This window comes from Panthera leo, chromosome A3, assembly GCF_018350215.1.
Source record: "Panthera leo isolate Ple1 chromosome A3, P.leo_Ple1_pat1.1, whole genome shotgun sequence".
In the NCBI taxonomy this organism is placed as follows: Eukaryota; Metazoa; Chordata; class Mammalia; order Carnivora; family Felidae; genus Panthera; species Panthera leo.
Genome location: NC_056681.1, coordinates 109,878,436 through 109,904,450, shown reverse-complemented (window position 1 = coordinate 109,904,450; position 26,015 = coordinate 109,878,436). Strand labels below are relative to the sequence as shown.

Sequence of the window (26,015 nt, the reverse complement as noted above, 5' to 3'; positions counted from 1 at the left end):
TTTTTCAGAGCGTTTGGATATTAAATCATAATTAATGGATTATGTTTCTATATTTAAAATTTTTTTAAGCTGAGAATAAATATTTATGTAAATCATTTTATTCTCTTATAATCTTATCCTCCCAGAATTCAGAACTAAGTTTAATAAAAATTAAAAAGGACATTTTAAAATTGATTGTTATTAATTATGAACATATTGATGGCAAAATAAAATGCCAGTCAAAATATTGTTGGAAATATAATGAAACTTGGAGTAGAAAGATTTTAAATATGATTATGAAAATAGAGTTGCTATTCTTTAGGAAACTGAGCAACATATTGAAGAGATCTGATACACATTTCTCTTGAGGTAGAAATACAACTAAAAGTTGGGGGAAACTAAACACTGAGGATTTGGCACAAAGTTTAATTTGTAAAAACATTGATTATCTCTTCCACTTTAAAGAAGATGAAACTAGATATTGCAGGTACTGCATTATAGGTTTGGTTTATCAAGAAAGGCAGAGCAGCACTGAATCAGCAAAATCATTTTCAGAGAAAAGACCTTGGCCTTACATCAAAGGAGGGGTGCGTGAATGTACATTTATAAATTTTAATCTGAAATAAGATAAAGTATATATTATGTTTAAGATTGCTAGGCTGATTTAAATGATTTTTTTATTAAGCCATTGATTACTTGTCCACATGTGTGTTCCACTTGAGTCTTCCTGTAATAAAAAATTATCCTGATTTTCAGGTTTAACATAACATCTATTCCAGTAAATAAGGTGGGATGCAATGTTTCATGACCTGTCCAAAGCCAACTCCTTACTTTTCTTTAAGGAAAAGGAATTTGCAACCCACTGTTCCATTTGTTTCAAAACCAGGTTTCCTTCAAGAAACAGACGGATAGGAGGTCAAAACTTAAGCCTGCCTCTAGATAAGGAGAAACTTCTTATAGAAAAAGCAGCTACAGCCACATAAAGAATAAGACGTTGAAGGCAAATTCAGTAAGAGGAAATTTTCATAGTACTCATCCACAAGATGAAATCTGAATAGCCTTTGCTTTTCTATGAACAGGAGCTTTGTATGATTCTTCTGCTTAAATACTATGCTTTAAAACATCACCATGATACATTTATTTATACATAACTATGATTTCTGATTGTCTGTTGGTATCCCAAACAAAACGGCCTCCTCTAACTCTGAGGTTTGTATCATGATCCACAGACTTCTCTTTTCTTTTTAAAATTTTTTTAATGTTTATTCATTTTTTTTGAGAGGCAGAGAGTGAGTGAGTAGGGGAGGGGCAGAGAGACAGAAAGACACAGAATCTGAAGCAGGCTCCAGGCTCTAGAGGCAAACCCATTCAGCCACAGAGAGAACACAGTAAGAACTTCACACTTACCATTGCAAACAGCAGAACATTCTCTTTCTAGAGGTCACAGCTTGATTATGGATTCTAAGCAATAATGATGGACCCAAACCCATACTCCAGAAAACTGGGAAGGAGAGGGTTGCCTCTCTTCTATCTTTAGGAAAGCAGATAAAGACTCTGATTTCCCGGGGGCTCCTGGGTGGCTCAGTTGGTTGAGCATCCAACTTCGGCTCAGGTCATGATTTTACAGTTTGTGGGTTCGAGTCCCATATTGGGCTCTGTGCTGACAGCTCAGAGCCTGAAGCCTGCTTCGGATTCTGTCTCCCTCTCTCTCTGCCCCTCCCCAACTCGGCTGTCGGTCTGGCTCCCTCAAAAAGAAATAATAAACATTAAAAAAAAAAAAGAATTGGATTTCCTGAAACACGGGAGTTTAGTGCATGAATCGTTTTTCAGAATGAGGCATGAAAAAGAGGAATTTATTAAAAGTGTAGGAATATAAGTGCTTGCTTTTGTGACTCTTTTCAAATGTAATAATGTTAGAACAATTCCCCTGCAATTAATTTTACAGTTAAATTTCCATATTGTTAAATTCTCTTTAGGATAAGTGATTCCCAGAAACTTGTAAATTTTTCAAAACTTGTGATGAAAAAAGTCTTTTTTGGGGGTGCCTGGGTGGTTCAGTCGGTTAAGCTTCCGACTTCAGCTCAGGTCATGATCTCCCGGTTTGTGGGTTCGTGCTTTCTCTCAGTCCCTCCCCAGCTTGTGCTCGGTCTCTCACTCTTAAAAATAAACATTAAAAAAGTTTTTTTAATTAAAAAAAAATCTTCTTTTATGTTTATTTTTTAAGTTTATTTATTTTTGAGATAGAGCATGGGGGAGGGGAAGAGAGGAGAGGGGCTCCCAATCAGTCTCTGCCCACTCTCAGCCCAGAGCCTAACATGGGGTCTAATCTCTCTAACCATAATATCATGGCCTGAGCTGAAATCAAGAGTCAGATGCCTAACCGACTGAGCCACCCTGATGCCCCCCAACAATTTTCTATTACCTAATTATCATTAATAATACATTATTTAATTATTTTGTAATCTTACTTTAGTTTTTAGTTGTTTTTATGATTTTCATACCTCTGTTTACTTCTGGATAATATAAAAGCTATGTATCCCAAAGTCATCTCCTCAGCTATGACAAAAAAAGGGATGCGACTAAGTTACTACTTCATCATTTGATACAGAATAAAAAAGGAAACTGTCACTATTGTGTTTTCAAGATAAAAAACAAATATTATTTGATTTTTCCCTCTTCTTTCTTGGAGGTGAAATTCTAAGGCATCTATTAACTTAAAGAAGGTAACTATAGGAGCGCCTGGGTGGTTCAGTCAGTTACGTGTCCAACTTCGGCTCAGGTCATGATCTCGCAGTCTGTGTGTTTGAGCCCCGCGTCGGGCTCTGTGCTGACAGCTCAGAGCCTGAAGCCTGTTTCCGATTCTGTGTCTCCCTCTCTCTGACCCTCCCCTGTTCGTGCTGTGTCTGTCTGTTTCAAAAATAAATAAACGTTAAAAAAAAATAAAAAAATTAAAAAAATTTAAAAAAAAAAGAAGGTAACTATAGAAAACCCTATTTTTCTTCTTACCTGGCAAGCTTTTGCTATTATGTCTGATGGGGTATCTTGTGAAAAGGCTGGTCTTAGAGCAGCTCCCACCTAAAAAAAAAAAAAAAAAATGAATATGAGCGTTTTGTTTTAAAGATACGTGGTAAACATAAAGCCTCTTGTGTCCTTGGAGATGAAAACACACAAAATACATCATTGTTACTTTCCTTTTTATCACATCTCCCTTATCTCTCTTCTCAGTTACAATAAACTCAAACATACCGTTTTTCTTTTGCTTTCCAGGAGGTTATAATCATTATCAAATCTGTATGAATGCTATACCAAAGAGGCAATTAATCTTGTTTCTTTTTCCTTTGTTTTTGTTTAATAGTAAACAAGATTTTCTGACAAAGTCACAGGCTCCTAGAGATAACAGAAAACTGCTATTCTTTTTTATTCTGTCTATATTTTCCTGAATGTATTTCTTTAAAAAAATTTTTTTTTATTATGTTTATTTATTTTGAAAGAAAGAGAGAGACAGAGTGCGAGTGGGGGAGGGGCAGAGAGAGAGGGAGACACTGAATCTGAAGCAAGGCTCCAGGCTCTGAGCTGTCAGCACAAAGCCTGATGCAGGGCTTGAACCTGTGAGTGTAAGATCCATGACCTGAGTCCAAGCTGGACGCCCAACCGACTGAGCCACCCAGGCGCCCCTCCTGAATGTATTTCTAACAGTATTTACCTCATGGGTGAATCTCATATAACTGGATCAACTCCTTTAAATAACTGAGTAATACTAAAAATTCACATAGTCATTTAAAGACCTTAGAAGCCATTTTACCTCAAAAAGAGGTGCTTTCAGAGAAGGATTCTCAAGAAATATTCATTTGTGTACCATTGTTACAGTAATAAGTAAAGGAATATTAGCTTTAGCTTTCAAAAATATTTTTTTTTTACATTTATTTATTTTTGAGAGAGAGAGTGAGTACGAGCAGGGGAGGGGCAGAGAGAGGGAGACAGGATCTGAAGCATAAACACAGAGCCCAATGTGGGGTTCAAACTCACCAACTGTGAGATTATGACCTGACCTGAAATCAAGAGTCAGCCACTTAACCAACTGAGCCACCTGGGTACCCCATGAACTTTAGTTTTAATAAGCCAACCCAGTCATTGATTTTTAGATATGCTAAATTTAATGTGCATGAACTGAACAAGGAATTAGATATATTCAACTCCTAATTTGAGACATCTTCCCTTACACAAGAGTCAGTCACTAAGATATTATCAGTAGCCATTTGGAAATGGATTGAGTCCCTCTCTGTGACTAAACACACATGGCAACTAATTGCAGTATTGGTGGTACAATCATCAACTAATCACAGAGCTGGTGCTGGATCCTGTACTGAAGGTAGAAGAGAATATACTATAAAAGAGATTACCGGCTTGACTGATAAAAGTGGAATATGACAGACTATATAGAAGTAATATATCAATGTTGAATTTCCTGAAGTTGAGAACTGTTCTGTGGCTATGTTAGACAATGTTCCTGTCCTTTGGAAATACAGACTGAAGTATTCAAAGGTAAAGGTACATGATTTAAATAATTTATCTGTAAATGGTTTAGAAAAAAAAAAATGTGTGTATAAAGAGAGAGAAATATAAAATCAATGCTAAAGCAAATGAGGCAAAAATAACCATTGGTAAATATGAGTAAAGGGCATAAGACAGTTTTTTGTACTATTCTTATAATTTTTCTGTACGTTTAAAATTATTTCTAAATAAAAAGTCAAAATAAAGCAAAACAGAACAACAAACCTTCATTTTGATAGGTTGGGTATTTGGGAGTAAATAGTTGAATATGGATTTTCTATAGCCAGCTGGGCTAGAAGCTATAACTTCCTCACCAGTACTTATGATGGAAAAACAATGGATTAAAAATTATTCGTACTTTTTAATTTTATGTATGTTTGAGTATAGCTTTTAGATAAGGTGTTGTGTATCTGAAGCTAAGATTTTGATCACAGTAAAAAAAAAAAATGTGTATTCTTTCCTTGCTAACTTTGTCTTCATATAACCCATCATTACCAGGATTATATCTATTGTGCCTCAGGCGAAGAAAACAAAGTTATAAATCTCAGGAGAGAAAAGTATCTCTGTTTAGAACAAAATAAAAATATTTTTGAAGGTATATAATTCTTTCAGTAATATTTTTAACTGCTATTATTAAAAGTTATCCTTCAGCGTACAAAGTTGCCCTTTGTATTTTTAAAAATGCTTATCAAGTCTTGACATATAAAAGTAATGTCAGCAAATCCACAACACTCTTTGAATGTCCTTTTATCTTTTAAATGGCATGGCTAAACATCTAAACACAAGACTGAAAAGCTAGCCTGCGATTTCTATTCTAGTTTTATCATGAATACGCTATCATAACTTAAAAATAGTTTTATCCTATGGTTTCTTCAACTGTGGGATTCAACTATGCAACAGACAATGGGAATAAAGACATATAGTTGAAGCTCCAAAGACATTTCTCCAGGGAATCCTTGTCCCCTTACTCACCACACAAAGAATCAATTTTAAGTTTTTAAGTAAACAGAGTATCTCACTCACATTAGCTTGATACTGCTCCAGAATCACTTGGCCTGGAAATTCTGGCTCAGGCACAGATGCAAACTTCTTGATAATGTCTTCAAGTGCTTGGAGCCCAGCCATCCGCAGCTGGTTACTATGATCTGTTGCAGCCATGAAGGCCATGCGAATCAGGTCAGAGAGATGAAGTACCAACAGGTCATCTAAAAATAAAATAGACGGCAAAAAGGAAAATTTCTGCCCAAATAGGTTTAATATGAAATGAAATAAACTTCTTTAAAAAAGCACTTATGGGGGCGCCTGGGTGGCTCAGTCGGTTGGGTGACCGACTTCGACTCAGGTCATGATCTCACAGTCTGTGAGTTCGAGCCCCGCATCAGGCTCTGTGCTGACAGCTCAGAGCCTGGAGCCTGCTTCGGATTCTGTGTCTCCCCCTCTCTCTACCCCTCCCCTGCTCATTCTCTGTGTCTCTCTGTCTCTCAATAATAAATAAATGTTTAAAAAATTAAAAAATAAATAAAAAATAAAAAAATAAAAAAGCACTTACATTCCATACATTTCACTGTGTTTAAAAATAACAAAGATACACTTTCAAGAAAGCTTATCTATCATAATTTCTCAAGAACATTGGTAAACCTTTTACACAGTATGGTAAAATAGATGACATTATTATACGACAACATTTGAAGCAAAGTAACTGATTATCCTAACTTTCCCCAAAGGAGTTTATAATTCTTTAGAATGGGGTCGGCAGATTTTTTTTTTTTTTCTGTAAAGAACTAGATAGTAAATAGTTTTGGCTTTCCTGGCCATATAATTTCTTTTTATTTTTTATTTTTTATTTTTTTAATCTTTATTTATTTTTGAGAGAGAGACAGAGCGTGAGCAGGGGAGGAACAGAAAGAGAGGGAGACACAGAATCCGAAGCAGGCTCCAGGCTCTGAGCTGTCAGCACAGAGCCTGACGCGGGGCTCAAACCCACGAAGTGCGAGATCATGACCTGAGCCGAAGTCGTACGCTTAACCTGCTGAGCCACCCAAGCATCCATGGCCATATAATTTCTAACACAACTACTCAACTCTGGTGTTGCAGAATGAAAGTAGTCACAGTCCATGTGTATATAAATGGGCGTGCTGTGTTCCAATAAAACTTCATTTAAAAAAAAAGGTTATGGGCTGGATTTAGACTGTAGGCAGTAGTTTCTCAACTTCTACTTTATGGAAAAGACTTTTGCAAGGTAAGACGTAGGAAGGAGAAGACTTTTTCCTTTTAGAATAAAGGCTGCTCCAGATCTGCCCAAACAAAGCTTAAATGCAAGTCTCAAAGTATTCAAAAGATAGCAGGTAATTTAACTATATCCCAGAACAAAGTGTAATACTATTTAAAGGAATACAACAAAATCCAGCACTACTACCATAAAATTTGCAATATCTGGCATGTAATAAAAAAAATTACCAGGGATGCAAAGAAGCAGGAAAATATATTTCATAACAAGGGAAAAAATTCAGTGAATAGAAACAGATTCAGAAATGAAAGGGATGATGAAATTAACAGACAGGCAGCCTAAAACAAGTTTATTATAAACATGTTGCCTATATTCAAGAAAGAAAAGGAAAGCCCGAGCATAATGAAGACAGAAATAAAAGAGAAAACCACAAATGGGACTTGTAAAAATTAGAAAATATATATATTGGAAATGAAAGATAAATTGGATAAGATTATTAGGGATTAGTGCCAAAGAGGAAAAGATTGGTGATCTTAAAGACATAGCAACTAAAATTATCTAAATAATTTATCAAGCTCAAGTACTCTAAAGTTCTTCAGGCTGCTGCAAGACTCTCAAAGTCTTTTTGAAGAAGTGGCAAGTCTGTGTTTCAGCCTGATTCCCAAACAGCTCCTATTTAAACAGGTTTTTGCTGTTATTCTTATTGTGAAGGTTGTAAGACAAGTTCTTCTAATTTTTTCCTGTGCCTACCTAAAATTCTTATTTCAGAATCTTAAGTTTAAAAAAGAATATCTATTGGTTTGGGGAAGAGGAACAGAGGAGAGAGAAAAAGAACATTTAGTCAGAAGCCCACAGTGCTTCCTCACCTCAGGGAAACAAAAACATTCCACCAATAAAAATCAGGAATAATGAAATGCTGCCAGAAGTTGGGAGGAAATTTCCAAGGTAGATGGAACTTGCTTAAAATGGGCCTATTCATATTATGCCAACCCAGAAGTAAATTAAAAGGCCCATTACTCCTCTGTTACTCTCTGCCACCTAATTAAAAAGGTCTAGAATGACAGCACTCTCACAACGAAAAAGTAGGCAATAATTCCTAAATGAAAGTGCTATCGCTTCTCTACACAATTCTCTACCTCCAACTTTTCTTAAATCAAGACCTCTTTTTTCCAAATCCTAGGAGATGAACTCCTAAAGCAGGGGAGTGGGAAGGGACATGGGGCAGAAATTCTAAAATGGGGAATTAGGGGACTGTTAGAGCCTCTCAAGCGCAGAGCCTGCTTGAGATTCTCTCTGCCCCTCCCCCATTCATGTGCGTTCACATGTGTGGACTCTTTCTCTCAAAATAAATAAAATGCACCTAAAAAATAATGTTCTATAAAAATCAGAATAAAATACAGAAAATCACTTGGCATCTCAACAGGATGCACAAAGTCACGGTTAGAGGTTTATTATATTCTGGGACTGGTAGTTCCGTACAACAAAAGCACAGTGCATGCAAAGGGAGATAAGGATGATACAGGAAGAGCCTGGATAGCACATTTATTTGATCTGTAACTTTTCATACACACTGACATTACTGTTCAGGACGGCAGGCAATGGGAACTAGAAAGGATCCTCTTTCAGTCCAGCAGAACAAAGCATGTCAGATACTGAAATCTAGGTTGGAGAGCTGTTATATCAGCTCACCATCCAGCTACCAATGTGAAGCACCCAGTTAACAAAGACAGAGAATACGGGCAATCCACCCACACACAATGTGAGCAAATTCCAAATACGCACTCTACCCTTTCAAGGATATATAAACAAATAAGCCTGTGGAAAAAAAATATACCCAGGCAAAAGAAAGATTATGAAGATTCCGAAAGAACTAATCTCAAAAATAATTTTCTGGGGACACCTGGGTGGCTCAGTCGCTTAAGTGTCCAACTCTTGATTTAGACTCAGATCATCATCTCATGGTTCGTGAGATCAAGCCCCACATCAGGCTCCCTGCTGATTGCGCAGAGCCTGCTTGAGATTCTCTCTGCCCCTCCCCCATTCATGTACGTTCACATGTGCGGACTCTTTCTCTCAAAATAAATAAAATGCACCTAAAAAATAATGTTCTATAAAAATCAGAATAAAATACAGAAAATCACTTGGCATCTCGACAGGATGCACAAAGTCACGGTTGCTATAGAATAAGAACAGAAAATCATAAGGAGCCCAAATGATATGATACGATGAAGGAAGAAGACAAAACAATTAAACGAAAACTAAAAACATAAAAGAAGACTTAAGATCCGCTATGGGGGGCAGAAAACAGTAAAACATTATATCCATGACATAAAGGGAAGCCTTGTGAGGATCTCTGAGAATGCAGGGAAAAAGACAAGATACAAATAATGAGAGAAAAAACAATTAAACACAAAGAAAGGAAAGCCAACTTAAGGATCTTCACCTTTCCTTAAATGTAATATGCATACTTCTGTGCCTTTACAAATTCTCTTACTTTCTCTGCTTATAATAAACCAGTGCGGTAGGCGGAATAATGGTGCTCAAATATTTCTACACCCTAATCCCTACGAGCTGTGAATGTTAAAGGGACTTTGTACATGGAGATTATCCCAAATTTAACAGGTGGGCCCAATCTAATCACATGTGCCTTAAAAGCAGAGCACCTCTTCTGGCTGTAGTCAGAGAGAAGTGTGACAACTAAAGGTGGATCACTGAGACAGTCAATGTTGCTGGCTTCGAAGACAGAGAGAGGGGGCCACCAGTCGAGGAATACAGGCAGCTGACAGAAGCTATGAAGAAAATAGACTCCTCTAGAGCTTCCAGAAAGGGATGCAGCCCTGCTGGGACCTTGATTTTAGGCCAGGGAGACTCATGTTGGACTTTCTGACCTACAGAACTATAGGATAAAATAATCTGGGCCACTGAATTTGCGGTCTTTTCTTACAGCAGCAATAGAACACTAATGCAACCAGCTTCTTCTACCTGCAAAATCTTTTCTCTGTCTTTAAAATCCAGTTTCAAAATCACCTTTTCTGTGAGATCTTCCCTGGCTCTTCAGGAAATGAACACTACTTTTTTTATGTTCCCCAAATACTCCGTCATACCACTATGGGACATGTAATTGTTTGAGACAAGGCTTTTTGTCTTCTAGACTAGAAATTCTTCAAGGATATGGACTCTGTTTTCTTTTTCTTTGTATCCCCAATGTGTAGCAAAGAACAGGATTTGGTAAATATTTGATAAATAATGACATGAATAAAGACACTGCTCGTGATAATTGTGCTTTCCTGATAACTGTACCTTCAGATTGACATTCTATACATGGGAGTACTGTTTTACCTTTTGTTTTTTAATCCATTTGTGAGCTCTAGTAAACTGAAAGGCATTTAGTAACAAAACAAACTGGAAGGCATTTTAATGTACAGACTTCAACACTACTAACATATACAGTTTGTCTTTACATATGTAAGAAAATGACAGGGCAATGAAGAGACAACAAATTACTAGACAGAGTCTATTACTCTCTTACTGCCCTCGGCTTCTCTGATTCTCATTTGTAAAATGAGGATATTGGATGCGATGATTTCTTTGCAAACTCCCTATAATATCGGATCCAGGGAATTATGGAATATAAAAAGCTCATAAAATATAAAAAAGTGACAGGTTTCAGTAACCAACAATTTTCACTTTTTTCAAACTACCTAGCAGCATTTCTGAAATCTGAGAGTTTGAGTTGAATTGAATGATAGCATTCATGAATTCTGACATTCTCCATGGCTGGGGACTGCAAAATTCACTTTGCTTATGCACCTTAAAGCGTTGCTCTTTTACATTGAAGTGCTAAAACTAGGACAAAGTACAAAGGATATGTAAGTTACTGTCATTATTATCCTGAGGGGACATGATTAAGATACATCTACCTTAAGATACGTAGACATATACCTTTGAACCACTTTCTTCAACTTATCTTCCCAATACAAAGCAGAAGATGGGTAGTATGTTTAGGGGACAGAAAACAAAGGTAAAAGGCACATGAATGCAAGACATGAAAGGCAGAATCTAAAGCATGTTACCTAGCAGCAAAATATCTCAAACCTATAGAAGAAGTACTGATTTTAAATTTACTTGTAGGGTTTCGTAGTTTAGCAGAACGTGCCATCGCAAGATCAAAGTGGGCCTGGTCTGCATTCTCACACAAATTGATGATTCGGCACAGGCAATCGGCAGCGAACACCCGAGTGGCCCAGCGAGGTGCCACGAAGGGCTTTGATTTATCTTCTTCGCCTAGTGTGGTGAACATGGTATCATCATCCATTTCATCTTTCTTCTCAGATTCCTCATCTTTTCCACTACTTAAGGGAGTTGCAGTGCTCATATCTGTAACAAAAAACAGCATATTATGACAAATTTCCATATAGCAAAAATGATGTTCTAGAACTTGCATTCATGTTAGAAGATTGCTAATAAAAAAGGACTAAATTCTCATTCCTTTGAAAACAGTAGAATTGGTAAGTTAAAAAAAAAAACAATCAGAAACCAAGCAAAGGGTAACATAAAAACCTTTTACATATTTCACTGGTTTTACATACTATGTTGAACTACGGAGTAACTGGGGGTTTTCATACATGAAAATTTAATTTGAATTTAGCTGTTTCCCCCAAATCAAAGAAAGCATATTACTTTGTAATGTAATTTAACCTTCAACATTTATATAGGGATTTATAGATTAAAATGTATTAGTATTTTTAAATGCAAGCTCAAATTTAAATCTATGTATCTATATATCTTTTTATGTATTTGTATCCATATATTTACATATACAAAAGTATACGAGAGGGAAAATATTCACTATTTTAAGAACATATTTTATATATTGAATACATACCACTAGAAGCTGCCAGGACATCTTTACAAAGCATTAGCCAATGCGAAAGTTTTTCTACAGCCAGTGATGACAGCATATGCCCCAAAGTATCGTGAATATCAGAACATAATTTTCTATCTGTCTCCCGGTCTAGCATTCCAAAAAGAAGCCCTTCAAGACCAGTTTCTGTTATATTAACACCTTGGTGCCGGCAATGGATATCACTTCGAGAACTAACTCCAGGTGCAAAAGGACTGACATCTGAAAAGCAAATTTTATAAATGAACTTGTACAGGATTTTGTTGCACACTAGAGGTAACAATTACATTAAATACCAACGCTTACATGTAAATTCAGGATTACAACAAAACAAGCTAGCTACACATACAATTTATGTTCTCCAGTTTACATACATATCCTTAGGTTTAGAATTTAATCTGACAATAAATCTGATCTTTAAGACTGATTATTCTGAGGTAGTTTAAACAAATCTCTAGGGAATGCTAAATAGATATATATTTCATTGTAAAAAAGAAAAAGTGTGGGAAAGAGATATATTTCTAGAGATTGAATTTAATGGCCTAAAAAATAATTACTGCTATATTTGTTGGAAGAACAAATTGAAATTCATTCAGTCTTATAGTTCAGATTTTTAAAAATCTATAAAGCCAGAACACAAATCATAAATGGATTATAAACTATACAAACACTTAAAAACTGGGAAAGTCCTTTCCAAGAAACATACAATCCAAAAGTAATACTGAATGACGAGATGGATAAAATAGGTGAAGGGGATTAGGAGGCACAAACTTCAAGCTATAAAGTAAGTCACAGGGATGAAAAGTACAAATAAGGAATACAGTCAACAATATTGTAATAATGTCGTATGATGACAGATGGCGACTACACTTATCATGGTGAGCACTTCATCATGTACAGAATTGTGGATCTCTATGTTGTATCCCTGAAACTAACATAACATTGTATGTTACCTATACTTCAACTAAAAGCAATAGTGAGGGGCGCCTGGGTGGCTCAGTCGGTTAAGCGTCCGACTTCAGCTCAGGTCACGATCTCACGGTCCGTGAGTTCGAGCCCCGAGTCGGGCTCTGGGCTGATGGCTCAGAGCCTGGAGCCTGCTTCTGATTCTGTGTCTCCCTCTCTCTCTGCCCCTCCCCCGTTCATGCTCTGTCTCTCTCTGTCTCAAAAAAAATAAACGTTAAAAAAAAAAAAAAACAATATTGTTATAAGATAGTAAATGTCTTGCTTTATCTGAAAATCTTTTTGTTCTTATAAACAGCAAAACTTGTACAAAAGGTAGCCTTAAGAATGAACACCGTGGGGGAACCCAGGTGGCTCAGTCGGTTAAGCATCTGACTTTGGCTCAGGTCATGATGCCATGGTCTGTGAGTTCAAGCCCTGCATCAGGCTCTGTGCTCACAGCTCGGAGCCTGGAGCCTGCTTGGGATTGTGTCTCCCTCTCTCTCTCTGCCCCTCCCCTGCTCATATTCTGTCTCTATCTCAAGAATAAATAAACATTAAAAAAAATAATAATAATGAATACTGCGAGCTCCGAAGTCTCCGAAGTCAAGGTCCTCTGAACCTTGAAGAGAGTGAGACAGATGGATGGAAACTGAAAAGTGACTCTTTTAGTTGAGTCACTCCAAAGACAAATGAGGGGTGTCTGCAGAAAACAGCCACAATGAAAGGAATTCAGACAGTAGGAAAAGTCAAAAGAAAAGGTTCCAAGGAAAGAGAACATTAGTGAGAAATTAGACACAGAAGCTTAATTTTCACTTAGCAGCAGGTAATATGTTCCCATATCAGGAATTATACTTCTATAACATGAATTTTCATAGCTACATAGCAAACCACTGAATTAAGAGAACATTGATTAACTCATTGAGGATGAATTCCTAAAAGGGGAATTGCTAGGTCAAAGGGTAAGCTGACAAAAAATACTGACAAATCCAAAAAATGTGTATGACTTTACATTTCTTCCTATCTGCAGTGTAAGACATTTGTCTTCTATTCATACCTCTCCCAACGCTAGTTATAATCATTATTTTTAATCTGGTCAGTTTCATAAAAGAAAAATGCTATCTTATTATTGCACTGACTTATAATTTAATTATTATTTAATCCTTGGAGGTTGAAAATATTTCCTATGTTGATACTTGTTCTTTGATAAAACATGTTTCTTATGCTCTCATGATTTCTGTAGATGCAAAAGACAGTTAACATAGCAGGCCTGAGAATACTTAGTAAGGCCTGATATTCAGGTTAGCCCTCTGTTAGCATCTGAGAGAACTGGGTTTCAGGAGGGTTCCCACCATTTCCTGGTAAAAGTGGCTCACTATGCCTAACCTGTTTGTACAAATAGTATGGTTTATGCCAAACATCCGCCTGACTTTTGAACATCTGGGCTTTTGAAACATGCTAGGCAGACATACCCCGTCAATCAGGGCCCAATAAAAACCTTGGGGACTGAGTCTCTGAGAAGATTCCCTGGTAGACATTTCATGTGTGTTGTCAAAACAGATTGTTGGGGAGTCAAGCAGCTCCTGTGTGACTTCATGGGGCATGGGCGCTTGGAAACCTGAGCCTGGTTTGCTCCAGACTTCACCCCAAGTACCTTTTCCCTCTGCAAATTTTGCTTTGTATCCAGTTGCTGTAATAAACCATAGCCATAAGCATGACTATATGCTAACTCCTCCTACTGCATCATCAAACATGGGGTGGTCTTAGGACCCCCAACACACTAAGCTTTTAAGCTTTAAAAATATTAAAACAGGGGCGCCTGGGTGGCTCAGTTGGTTGAGTGTCTGGCTTCAGCCCAGGACATGATCTCACGGTCCGTGAGTTCGAGCCCTGCGTCGGACTCTATGCTGACAGCTAGGAGCCTGGAGCCTGCTTATTGTTCTGTGTCTCCCTCTCTCTTCCCCTCCCCTGCTCATGCTCTGCCTCTCTCTCTCTCTCAAAAATAAACATTAAAAAAATTAAAAATATTAAAACATAAATATACACACTTCAATAAATAAAGCAATAAATATATTTTGCAAATATTTCCCCCTCTTAGTTTGTCTTTCAACTACAATGATGGTGGCTGAATGTAAACGTTTTAAAATTTTATATCTTGGGCAGCCATCGTGGGTCAAGAGGGTCGGTACTATGGGAGGTTCAGCAGGACTGAGCGAACTGGGAGTATACTGAGGTCATCATCAGCAACATCAACAAATTGTGGACTTTCTCAACTCATTCGATACATCTTGTTGGTCAAGACTTGCAACACTAAACGAGAAACTGACAGCCTTTGAACAGAGACTAGAGTACACTGAAGCACAGGTGACAAAAGGTGAGACCTAGCACCGTGCCATGCTGCTGCTGGGAGGCGTACATGGGAAAGGCCCCAGCAGCCTCCGCTCCTTCCTCTCTCCTTAAAGAGCAACAGGGCTTATTCTTGTTTTACTTTTTTCCAAAGCATGGCCTTTGGGCCCTGCCACATACATTGGTGTGTGATGTGGCATGTGGGAAGAAGTCCAGGGGCACTCTCAGAAACAACATTAGGCATTTTACCTTTTATTTTTATTTTTTATTTTTTTTTAACGTTTATTTATTTTTGAGACAGAGAGAGACAGAGCATGAACGGGGGAGGGTCAGAGAGAGGGAGACACAGAATCTGAAACAGGCTCCAGGCTCTGAGCTGTCAGCACAGAGCCCGACGCGGGGCTCGAACTCACGGACCGCGAGATCATGACCTGAGCTGAAGTCAGCCGCTTAACCGACTGAGCCACCCAGGCCCCCCAGGCATTTTACCTTTTAAGTAACTATTTTGTAGAACTGTTTGTCAATGTATTTGAGGCGTGCAGAGCCAAACGCCGCCGGGACTCTTTGTTAAGGTCCTCCCCACCTCCTTTTCTCTCTCTCTCTCTCTCTCTCAGACTTTCCTCATAGCTCCCATTGCCTCTGCATTGGTTCTATAAACAGTCTTTGTCTCCTTTCCACCTTTGGAGGGGCGGGGAGTGGAGTGGAGCGGTGCTGGCTGAGAACACTTATGCCCTGGCAAGGTGGCCACCAGAGAATGTTGTTGGTAACCCACCAGTTTCTTGTCCTTTTGGGGAGGTCAAGGCCAGGCGCCCACTTGGCTTGAAGGGACATTTTCATAATTTTCTTTCTGTCACTTGGGGTGTCTTTACCTCTCATATTTCTCTAATAAACTCCTCAATTTTTAAAAAAGATAAAAATAAAAAAATTAAAATAAAATTTTATATCTTATTCAGGAATATTCTGTAATTACTTTTGGTTCTATATTTTCTCTCTTAAAAGCAATAATGTTTATTGTATAGCTTCTTTCACATTTCTACAATACAGTATATTTGTTAATAGAGCTCCTACACTATGCCAAAATTGAAGATATTTTAGTATCTTGCTTCTTAGTACCCAAGCAACTTCTATGCATTTGAAAGCTCTTGTAAGTAAAAATTTTTCTCTCACAATAGGGAAATATCTGTCAATTAAGCTCTGAAAAAGTTCCCAAGCAACCAATCGCTAGGGACCAGAAGACCAAGTATGAAATTCAAGTTATACATAAAACCCCCCAAAAAACAGAAAGAATTGAAGAAAGCAAAGATCTACCTTTGCTACCCAAACATATACTGACATTTCTTGTTTTATTGGTCACTCTAGCTTTACCTTCTTGAGGAAAAGTTGCATCACTTTTCAAAAGGGACCAAAGCTTTCAGGTACCCCCCAAATAGATCACTGCTCTTTCCAGAAGTCTATCAGTGATACTGAGCAACATCCTTAGAGTTAGTTATCCTTTATATATAGCTAAATCATCCTCAAGGCATGGCACAAGTATCTTGATATTAAATGCTGTTTAGCTCCAAACCTTAAAAAAGGTAAAAGTGTAAAATTACCAAGAAAACCATACTGGAATTTTTTGGGGCGTGTGGGTGGCTCTGTCAGTTAAGCATCTGATTCTTGATTTCAGCTCGGTCATGATCTCAGAGTTGTGGGATCAAGCCCCATGTCGGGCTCAGTGCTGAGCGTGGAGCCTGCTTGGGATTCTCTCTCTTCTCTCTCTGCCCCTCCCCTGCTCATGCTGTCTCTCTCTCTCTCTCTCTCTCTCTCTCTCTCTCTCTCTCAAAAAAATCAATAAACATTTATGGGGCGCCTGGGTGGCTCAGTCAGTTGAGCGTCTGACTTTGGCTCAGGTCATGATCTCACGGCTTATGGGTTCGAGCCCTGCATCAGCCTCTGCGCTGACAGCTCGCAGCCTGGAGCCTGCTTCAGATTCTATGTCTCCCTCTCTCTCTTTCTGCCCCTCTCCCACTTGCTCTCTCTCTCTAAAAAATAAATAAAAACATTAAAAAATTATAAGTAAATAAATAAGCATTAAAAAAATCTTTCTAAAAACTACACTGGAGGTGTTTTCTAAGTGATAATGGTTTTATTTTATTTAAAAGGACAGGAAGAATGACTATCCTTGAAAGCAAAAATGTTACTTAAAGAGCAATACTCCTGTGAAATGGTTAAGTATTTAAACAAAAAGAATAATGACCGATAAGGTAACTTACTAGTACCACTGTTCTCCTTGTCACCTGCATTTTTGGCTAGGCTCATGGCATATTCACACACTTCCGCAGCTTCTCTTTGGGCGAGCTGCCGGAGACAAGCCACGGCTGCGCGTCGAAGCAGCAAATGGGAACTACATAAGTGAACCTGTAAACCATAACATATTAGACAATTTTTTTAAAAACATTGTGATCTCATTTACCTAATGAATATATATTAACACTTTACTTGGGAAGAGGCTCTTCATTGAACAACATCAGTTGTTAAATATATAGCCAAATAAATGGCCTTTTGGAAAAATAATAATACCAATAAAGCATATAAGGAATATTTTAGTGGCCAAAACAACTGTCCCAAGACCTGGTCACTAAAGACCATACAATACACTTACATAAAAATCCAGATGGATCTCTTGCACATCTTGTTTTACACACGGTCCTACTAAATGTTGTCATCCAAAATTTTTAACTGCAGGGGTGCCTGAGTAGCTCAGTCGGTTAAGCATCCGACTTCGGCTCAGGTCATGATCTCATGGTTCGTGGGTTCGAGCCCCGCATTGGGCTCTGTGCTGACAGCTCAGAGCCCAGAGCCTGTTTCAGATTCTGAGTCTCCCTCTCTCTATGCCCCTCCCCCACTCACGCTCTGTCTCCCTCTGTCTCAAAAATAAATAAACATAAAAAAAATTTAAAAATTGTTAAGTGCATAAAGATTATATGCAGTCAATGAAAAGTTAGCAAGGAATGAAAGCAAAGAAGGGTTGTTTATTAAAATTAAAAAAATCAAGCCAATATTTACACCTGGAAAAAATTCCAAAATGGGTCCTTTTGGAAAAGAATTGTTTTTCATCTCAAAAGATCCTGAAAGACATTGAAAGAATCAATGCAGCACACTTTAATACATGAAGTATAAGACACAGCATAACATGATGATTAAGAGCTTGTGCTCTGATTGCTTGTGCTCTGATTGCTAGATTGGGTTTGAATCTTGGTTGTCATTTACTTCTGTGTGACCTTCGACTAGTTACTTAACCTCTCTGTGCCTTGTTTGTCCATATGCAAAATGTGGAGAGTAATTCTTTGCAGGAATATAGTGAAAATAAAATAAGTTAATGCAAGTATTTTGCTTAGAACAATGATTGACATACTTACTCAATACAGATTAGTTATTATTACTATAAAGCTGATTCACCAAGAAAATATTAAATTAGGTCCCATGAGCTACTTTTTAAGCAAGGAGATAAGAAATGTAAGTAATATATGTTAGAAAAAAATCTCATCCAGAAATAGCGAAAGGGGGAATAATTATATGGAATACACCACCCCTTCACAATGCTAGATAGTATATTTTTATACTACCAATATAGCATTTTTAATTCCAGATATATTTGCATAAAATTCATAGCCCGTGAAACTTATACCAAGTATTTAAGATATATATATATATGTGTGTGTGTATATATATATATGTGTGTGTATATATATATATGTGTGTGTGTATATATATATATGTGTGTATATATATATATATGTGTGTGTGTATATATATATATATATGTGTATATATATATATATATATATAACTGAGGAGAGAAAACCTGACAGATTTTTTTCAATAAAATGTTTTATTCACTCCATTTCCTTAAAATTAAGACATTTTGGAACTTTCAAATATCCTCTAATTAGAAAGCTTAAGCATGGTCACATGAGATGCAAAGAACAAGTCACTTAGTCTCTCAGAGTTTCTGCCTTTTCATGTGTACATTGGGGACAATACCCACCCTATCTTACATGATTGTGGTAAGAATCATATGATTAAATATATATAAACAAAACATCATAAAAATTTAATTTAGTTGCAACTAAATAGAATTGTAGCTAAGAGGGGTGCCTTGCTGGCTCAGTCTATACACCATGCAACTCTTTATCTTGGGGTCGTGAGTTCAAGCCCCATGTTGGGCACAGAGTTTACGTAAAAAAATTTTTTTTAATATTAAAAAAAAAAGAATTGTAGCTAAGAAAATACATTCAACAAATGTTGATTGGGAGAGCTGAAGAGAAAAAAATAGAACACTTTTGTTTTCAAAGTACTTTTAATACTCCATTTTAGTGATTCTGAGGCATATATATTTTTTTTCCATTTTAACATCTCTAGTATTAGAGATGCAAATTACAATCGATGGTGTCTTACAGTCACTGTAAATCAGGTAAAATAAAGACATATTTGTTTGAATCAATATTTGCTAAAAATATGTGGCTTCCTAATGTCCCTCCCTAGCTCCTTAGAGATAATGAGAATCTATAGTGACTTCCATCATTATAGTTTCATTTAGCCTGCTCTTGAACTTTATATAAATGGAACTATGTAATGTGCTCTTATGTCCGACTTCTCAGAAATTTATCTGTGAGATTCATCCAAGTAACTACATTTCAGTTTGTTTTTATTGCTGTGTAGTGTTCTGTTGAATATTATATCACTATTTATCCACTGCTCACTGGTAGACATATAGGTCATTTCTGGGTTTTGGCTATTCTGAATAACCAATCAATGAACATTCCTGCACATGTATTTTGGCACACATCTGCATGTATTTCTTTCAGCTATTTACTTAAGACTGAAGTTGCTGGGGGCACCTGGATGGCTCAGTTGGTTAAGTGTCTACTCTTTTTTTTTTTTTAATGTTTATTTTTGAGAGAGAGACAGCGCAAGAGGGCGCGCACGCATGCATGAGTGGAGCAGGGGCAGAGAGAGGGACAGAGGATCTGAAGCAGGCTCTGTGTTGACAGCAGCAAGCCCAATATGGGGCTCGAACTCAAGAACCGTGAGATCATGACCTGAGCTGAAGTCAGACACTCAACTGACTGAGCCACCCAGGTGCCCCAAGCGGCCTACTCTTGATTTTAGCTCAGGTCATGATCTCACAGTTCCTGAGATTGAGACCGCATCAGGCTCTGCGTAGACAGCACGGAGTCTGCTTGGTATACTCTCTCTCCCTCTCTCTCTGCCCCTCCCCGCTCACACACTCTCTTTCTCTCAAAATAAATAAATGTAAAAAAAAAAAAAAAAAGCCTATAAAAAAAAGAGTGAAGTTTCTGGGTCATAGCATATGCATATATTAAACTAGTTTAGATTATGCCTAATTGTTTTCCAAAGAAACTTTTTTGTCTTATATTTCACAAACTTCAGGAACATTGTGTTGCTTACTCCTACAGTAGACCTCCACCTTTCTATAAAAATGCCTGTTATTTTATACTTTACATCATCTTACTATCTCTTGTTGCACCCACCGCATATACATCCTGGACAACTGGACGTCCCTGCTCTGACACTGATGACCTGGGCATTCAGTTCAAGTCTTTTTCTCACTGACATTTCCTACAACTACCCCAGATGACATCAATGCCTATGTGTGGAATACTTCTGTCAGGACGGGAGAGTGAGTAACTGTGGTCGCCTGGTAGAAAAGCAGTTGCTTGCCAAGAGGGAAATAACAATGCTTCAGAGTGGTGGTTGTTCTTTCAAAGACACATTTTGAATAGTTCTAACATCACACAAATTTTAACACTTTTATGTCACTTAAAGATTACTATGGTGAAACTCACCTCTCAATACATTTGCTGAAAAAATAAATCACATTTCATTTGTGTGAGGTATTACACATGGTATCACATAATATTGCCATTTCTGATGGCAATGATTGAGTAGGAATAAACATGAAATTTGTAAAAATCTGAACCGATTTCACTAATTTGGATGAACCCACGTGTGGACTAATTTTCAGTGTTGAAAGACCTGGTATGGAGACAGCACAGGGGCTTTTGGCAATGTGGAAACAAGACAACCCCTTGCATGGCCCCTTTTCTCATCGCTACCCTGCCAAGCCACCTCCTTCCAACCAACTACCTGAAATCTCACTACTTAGCCTCTTGGAAGAGGTTCAGGAAAGTGCTCCAACACACCTTGTAATAAAACCCTTGGTGTTCTGCCAAGGGAATCAGTTTTGAGGCTCATTGCACAGCCTGTGGCTTATTGATAACCTCCACTGAGATAAAGAAACTCATGTTATTACTTTACCAGATCCTCTTAAATGTGCTCTATTTCATAAGGTCAATGCCATAGTATAATTATATTTAAGGAGAAAAAAATGGAGAGAGGAATCAGACAACCTAAAGAATACATGTCTGTGTTTTGTCAGTAACCTACGTTTGTCAGTAACCTAAGCTGTATCACGTAACAGAGTCACCTTGCTCAAGAGATGCCATCAATGCCCTCGGAGCTTAGGCATTAAACCATGGTTTTTGGCAGGATGCTACGTATCTTGTTGCAGAATGCAATCAGACATGAACTATTAATCGACTATTTTCTTTGCGGATGTTTTTTGTACACATTTCATGTGCATCTGGTTTCTGCCCTGCAGCACTCTCAGATTCTGGGATGGTCTAGGACGGATTCACATTCCCCTGGTCTACGGTGAAACAAGAGCAAACCTTATTGCGTCCGTTAAATATACCACATCAGATCTAACAACTAATATGTTGGCCTTTCAGTCCCTTCACCTCATTCTGGGTAACCTCCTCCCTTTTTCTCAGCAATATCCTCCCATGGTTACATCTGTAGCGCCTTTCTTTCTCCTTGTATATCAGCCTCATACTGTCTTTTCCTTCCTCCTTTACTGAAATGAGAGCTCATAATCTCAGCACTATCTTGTTAGTATCCTTATTTCTTTCATCCTGCTGTCATTTAACTGAACCTACTTGGCCAAAGTCCAACCATGAACGTACCAAAGCATCTATCTGGCTGCTCAGTGACTGAGCTCAGTTGATTACAGGTTTTGGAGAAAAATCCTACAAGGTGAACTGCTACCATTACAAATCACACACTGGAGCCAAAAGGGTCACTATTCTCCGCTGAAGCCTTAGTCCTACCACAGAAACTCCTATGTCTCCAGTTAGTTCAATCTCCCACATCCTACTCCTGTCAAATTTCTGGCCCTCTTCTTTGCTCTTTTGTTCATAAAACTTATCTTCCCTTTTACGTGAAAGTAAAAGTCATTGGATGATAACCCCCCAACTTCAAGCCACCAAATCCATAAACTCATCTGGATGTACACTCATCCTCTCCCCCTTTCTTCATGCTGTACCGGGAGAGAGATTCTCTTCCTTGTGCCCTGAGAAGTTTATCCCATTAGAAACCTTGGGTGATTAATTATCTCTCCACTCTCCGCCCCACACCTTAAACTCTCCCACCCTACTGGTTCCATCCCCTCAGCATTTAAACCCTCACATCTCACTACCATAGGAGAAAAAGTCCATCTCCCCCTTGACCTACTGTCCTCAGTCCTCTCCTACAAAGTGAACTTCTGGAAAGAAGTTTCTATTCATATCCCACCATTAGCCCAATGTATTTGGGCTTCCACTGGTACCACTCTGCAAGATGAGCTCTTGCTAAAGCCATCATGTGACAAAAGTCAAAGGACACATTATAGCTCTCATTCTTATCTCTTAACAATATGTTATAGCAGCCCACTCCTCTAATCCACTTGGCTTCCGTGAACACTACAAACTCTATTTTTCCTTTAACCACTCAGATTGCTTCATATTTTTCCTGATTCTTTTTCTTTCCCTAAATGTTATATGCTGGGTTCCTCATGCAGCACTCTCCCTGGTGATCTTATCTACTTCTGTATTTATTGCCCATCTAAATGCTTATGCCTCCCAAATTTACCTTTCCAACCAGACTTCTCTTTTCTGAGCTCTAGCTCATGAAACTAACTAAATGTCTAAAACTGAATTCATACATCCACCTTTCCCAACCTTCTCCTATTCTGGTGTTACCAATCTCAGAAAATTACATTACTATGTGCAAGTCAGGAACTTGGATTATATCCTTCTCCTTTTTCCTTACAGCCCATTAATCAGCGAATTGCACTGATTCTTTCTCTTAAACATCACTCAAATCCATTTATTTTTCTGCATTCTCATTGCTACTAATAGGGAGCAAGTCATTACCATCTCTCTCCTAGACCACTGTATTTCTCTCTCTTTTTAAAAAAATTTTTTTTAATGTTTACTTATTTTTGAAAGGGGGACAGAGTGTGAGTGGGGAAGTGGCAGACAGAGAGGGAGACACAGAATTCAGAGCAGGCTCCAGGCTTCGAGCTATCAGCACGGAGCTTGACATGGGGCTGGAACTCATGGACCATGAGATCATGACTGGAGCTGAAGTTGGACGCTTAACCAACTGAGCCACCAGGCGCCCCACCGTAATTCTCAAAGCCAAAAAAGTCCAAAGTTTTACTACATCTAGAAAGTCTGCATGATCTCTCACCTGGCTAACTGTCCAGCTTCATCCTGTGCCTGGGCCCTATCCACCCCTTCTCTCTCAGCCTAACCACACTGACTAAACAGTTTCTTGAATGTATCACACTCCTTCCCATCTTGGGGCCTTTCACATTTTTCTCTCTCCCTAAAAATAAATGCTGTCTATACCAATACCATGCTTTCTCTCAAACTAACTCTTATTTATCACACCTTGAATATCATTTTTTCAGGGAAATCTTTTCTGAATGCCTGGATTCTGACAGGCTCCCTGTTACATGTTTTCCTATAGCCCTTTCTAGCAATTGTCATATTGGTAAATTATTATTGGCCATGTTCCCTTGTAAACTATAAATTTTATATGACAGAAACTTCATCTTGTCTCATCTATAAAATGTATTCCCAGTACTTTGCATAGTACATGACATATGGCAGTTTCTCAATAAGTATTTATTAAGTGAACAGATTAATGACTGTGATGACAGCAATTGCCCCTCAGAAGTTATCAATCAAACTTCAGGAGACAAAATTCTGAATGGGAAAAGCTAAAAATATGATACATCCTTAGCCAAGACATAAACAGCTCATCAAAATATTTCTTAAAAGGTGAAAAAGGAAACCAGTAAATAAAACGAACAGTCATAAAATGACTACTGAAGCTGAATCTCTAAGATTCACAATCTAGGAAACTTCCATTTTTTGTTTTGGGTCTAATTTAATCTTTTGGGAAACAAATCTGGGGCTCTCTAAATAAATCCATGAATGAGGGGTGCCTGGGTGGCTCATTCAGTTGAGCATCTGACTTTTGGTTTCGGCTCAGGTCATGATCTCACGGTTTGGGATTTCGAGCTCCACGTTTGGCTTGGTGCTGACAGCCTGCTTGGGATTCTCTCTGTCTCTCTCTGTCTCTCTCTGTCTCTCTCTCTGCCAACCGCACCCCCTCCCCCCACCAGCCGCTTGTGCTGTCTCTGTCCCTCTCAAAATAAATAAACTTTGAAAATATTAAATAAATAAATATATAAACGAAGCAGCTTTATACTTACACACAGGCTAGGAACAAGACTAGATAGGTTGACATGTCGTGGTGCAAACATGTGAAGCTGCTGAAGGCAAGAAATGGCAGCAGCCTGAACAAGGGAATCTGAATGGTCCTGGGTTATGGCACAACCCACCAAACAAGAAGAACGAATGGTGGAAATTGTTGCTCCGTTCCCTAATCGAAAAATACAAGAAAATGCAAAACACAATTATTAGTATTACCAAAAATATTCCTAGAAAACAACTGTCTTCTAAATAACCTCTCTTTCTGATTACTGTACAGACAGTTTTGAAGACAAAAAGTCTACGAAGTCCATAGAAATGATTTCAAAACATGATTGTCTATCGATGACAACAATATATCCCTCCAGGTTTAGCTAGGTTTACATATACTCCCTAGGAAACTATGTTGTCTTTTAAATCCATCATTGTTTTATTTGAAAGAGACAGAAAATTCCTCATTCTGTTTCTCTGTTCAACCAATATTATCACGACAGTATTTAATAACTTTAAATTATATTTTCCTAAGAAGATTAATGGAAATTTTTACAGAGATAGGAAAAATAATTGTAGTATTATATACTATCTGTATAAAAATGGCTTAATTGCCAGGGCGCCTGGGTGGCTCAGCTGGTTGAGCTCAGGTCATGATCTCACAGTTCATGGTTCAAGCCCCACATCGGGCTCTGTGCTGACAGCTCAGAACCTGGAGCCTGTTTCGGATTCTGTGTCTCCCTCTCTCTCTACCCCTCCCCCACTCATGCTCTGTCTCTGTCTCTCTTTTTTTTTTTAACGTTTTATTTATTTTGAGACAGAGAAAGACAGAGCATGAACGGGGGAGGGGCAGAGAGAGAGGGAGACACAGAATCGGAAGCAGGCTCCAGGCTCTGAGCCATCAGCCCAGGGCCCGACATGGGGCTTGAACTCACAGACCGCGAGATCATGACCTGAGCCGAAGTTGGACGCCCAACCGACTGAGCCACCCAGGCGCCCCATCTCTGTCTCTGTCTCTTAAAAAAAAAATGAATAAACCTTAAAAAAAATGGCTTAATTGCCTAATATAAGTGATTTCAAACTTTTGCCAATGTAAAATAAAAAATAATTTTATAGACATAAGGAAATCATAGGGTCACTTCTAATTTGAAATACACATTGCCTCCTTATCACTGCATTAGAAAGCACTTGGTAAACACCTATGTTTAATCAAAGTTGTATATTTATCCTGTGTATATCCTTATGATAACACTGAAAGAAAGAATTATCAACTTTCTCAAAGAGGACACTGAGTCCAAGAAAAAAGACATGTCTAAATCACGTATTTTCCACTTTCTAGCATTCTTCATTAAGATCTTTTTATTTCGGCTTCTTTTTTTTATTTTTTTTATTTAAAAAAATTTTTTTTTTTTTTTTTAACGTTTATTTATTTTTGAGACAGAGAGAGACAAAGCATGAACGAGGGAGGGTC

General features: G+C 38.0%; 1 protein-coding gene across 1 annotated transcript in view; it reads right to left on the bottom strand.

Annotated features, from left to right (window-relative positions):
* The window catches only part of HEATR5B (HEAT repeat containing 5B), a 98,434-nt gene that overhangs the window by 29,907 nt on the left and 42,512 nt on the right, over window positions 1–26,015 (bottom strand). Inside the window, exons 21-26 of the mRNA XM_042933251.1 lie at window positions 24,556–24,725; window positions 17,201–17,345; window positions 11,643–11,882; window positions 10,883–11,134; window positions 5,554–5,735; window positions 2,986–3,054 (exon numbers count right to left, since the gene is read on the bottom strand). Of these exons, the coding sequence (XP_042789185.1) occupies window positions 2,986–3,054; window positions 5,554–5,735; window positions 10,883–11,134; window positions 11,643–11,882; window positions 17,201–17,345; window positions 24,556–24,725 (1,058 nt within the window). The remainder of the gene's footprint in view (window positions 1–2,985; window positions 3,055–5,553; window positions 5,736–10,882; window positions 11,135–11,642; window positions 11,883–17,200; window positions 17,346–24,555; window positions 24,726–26,015) is intronic.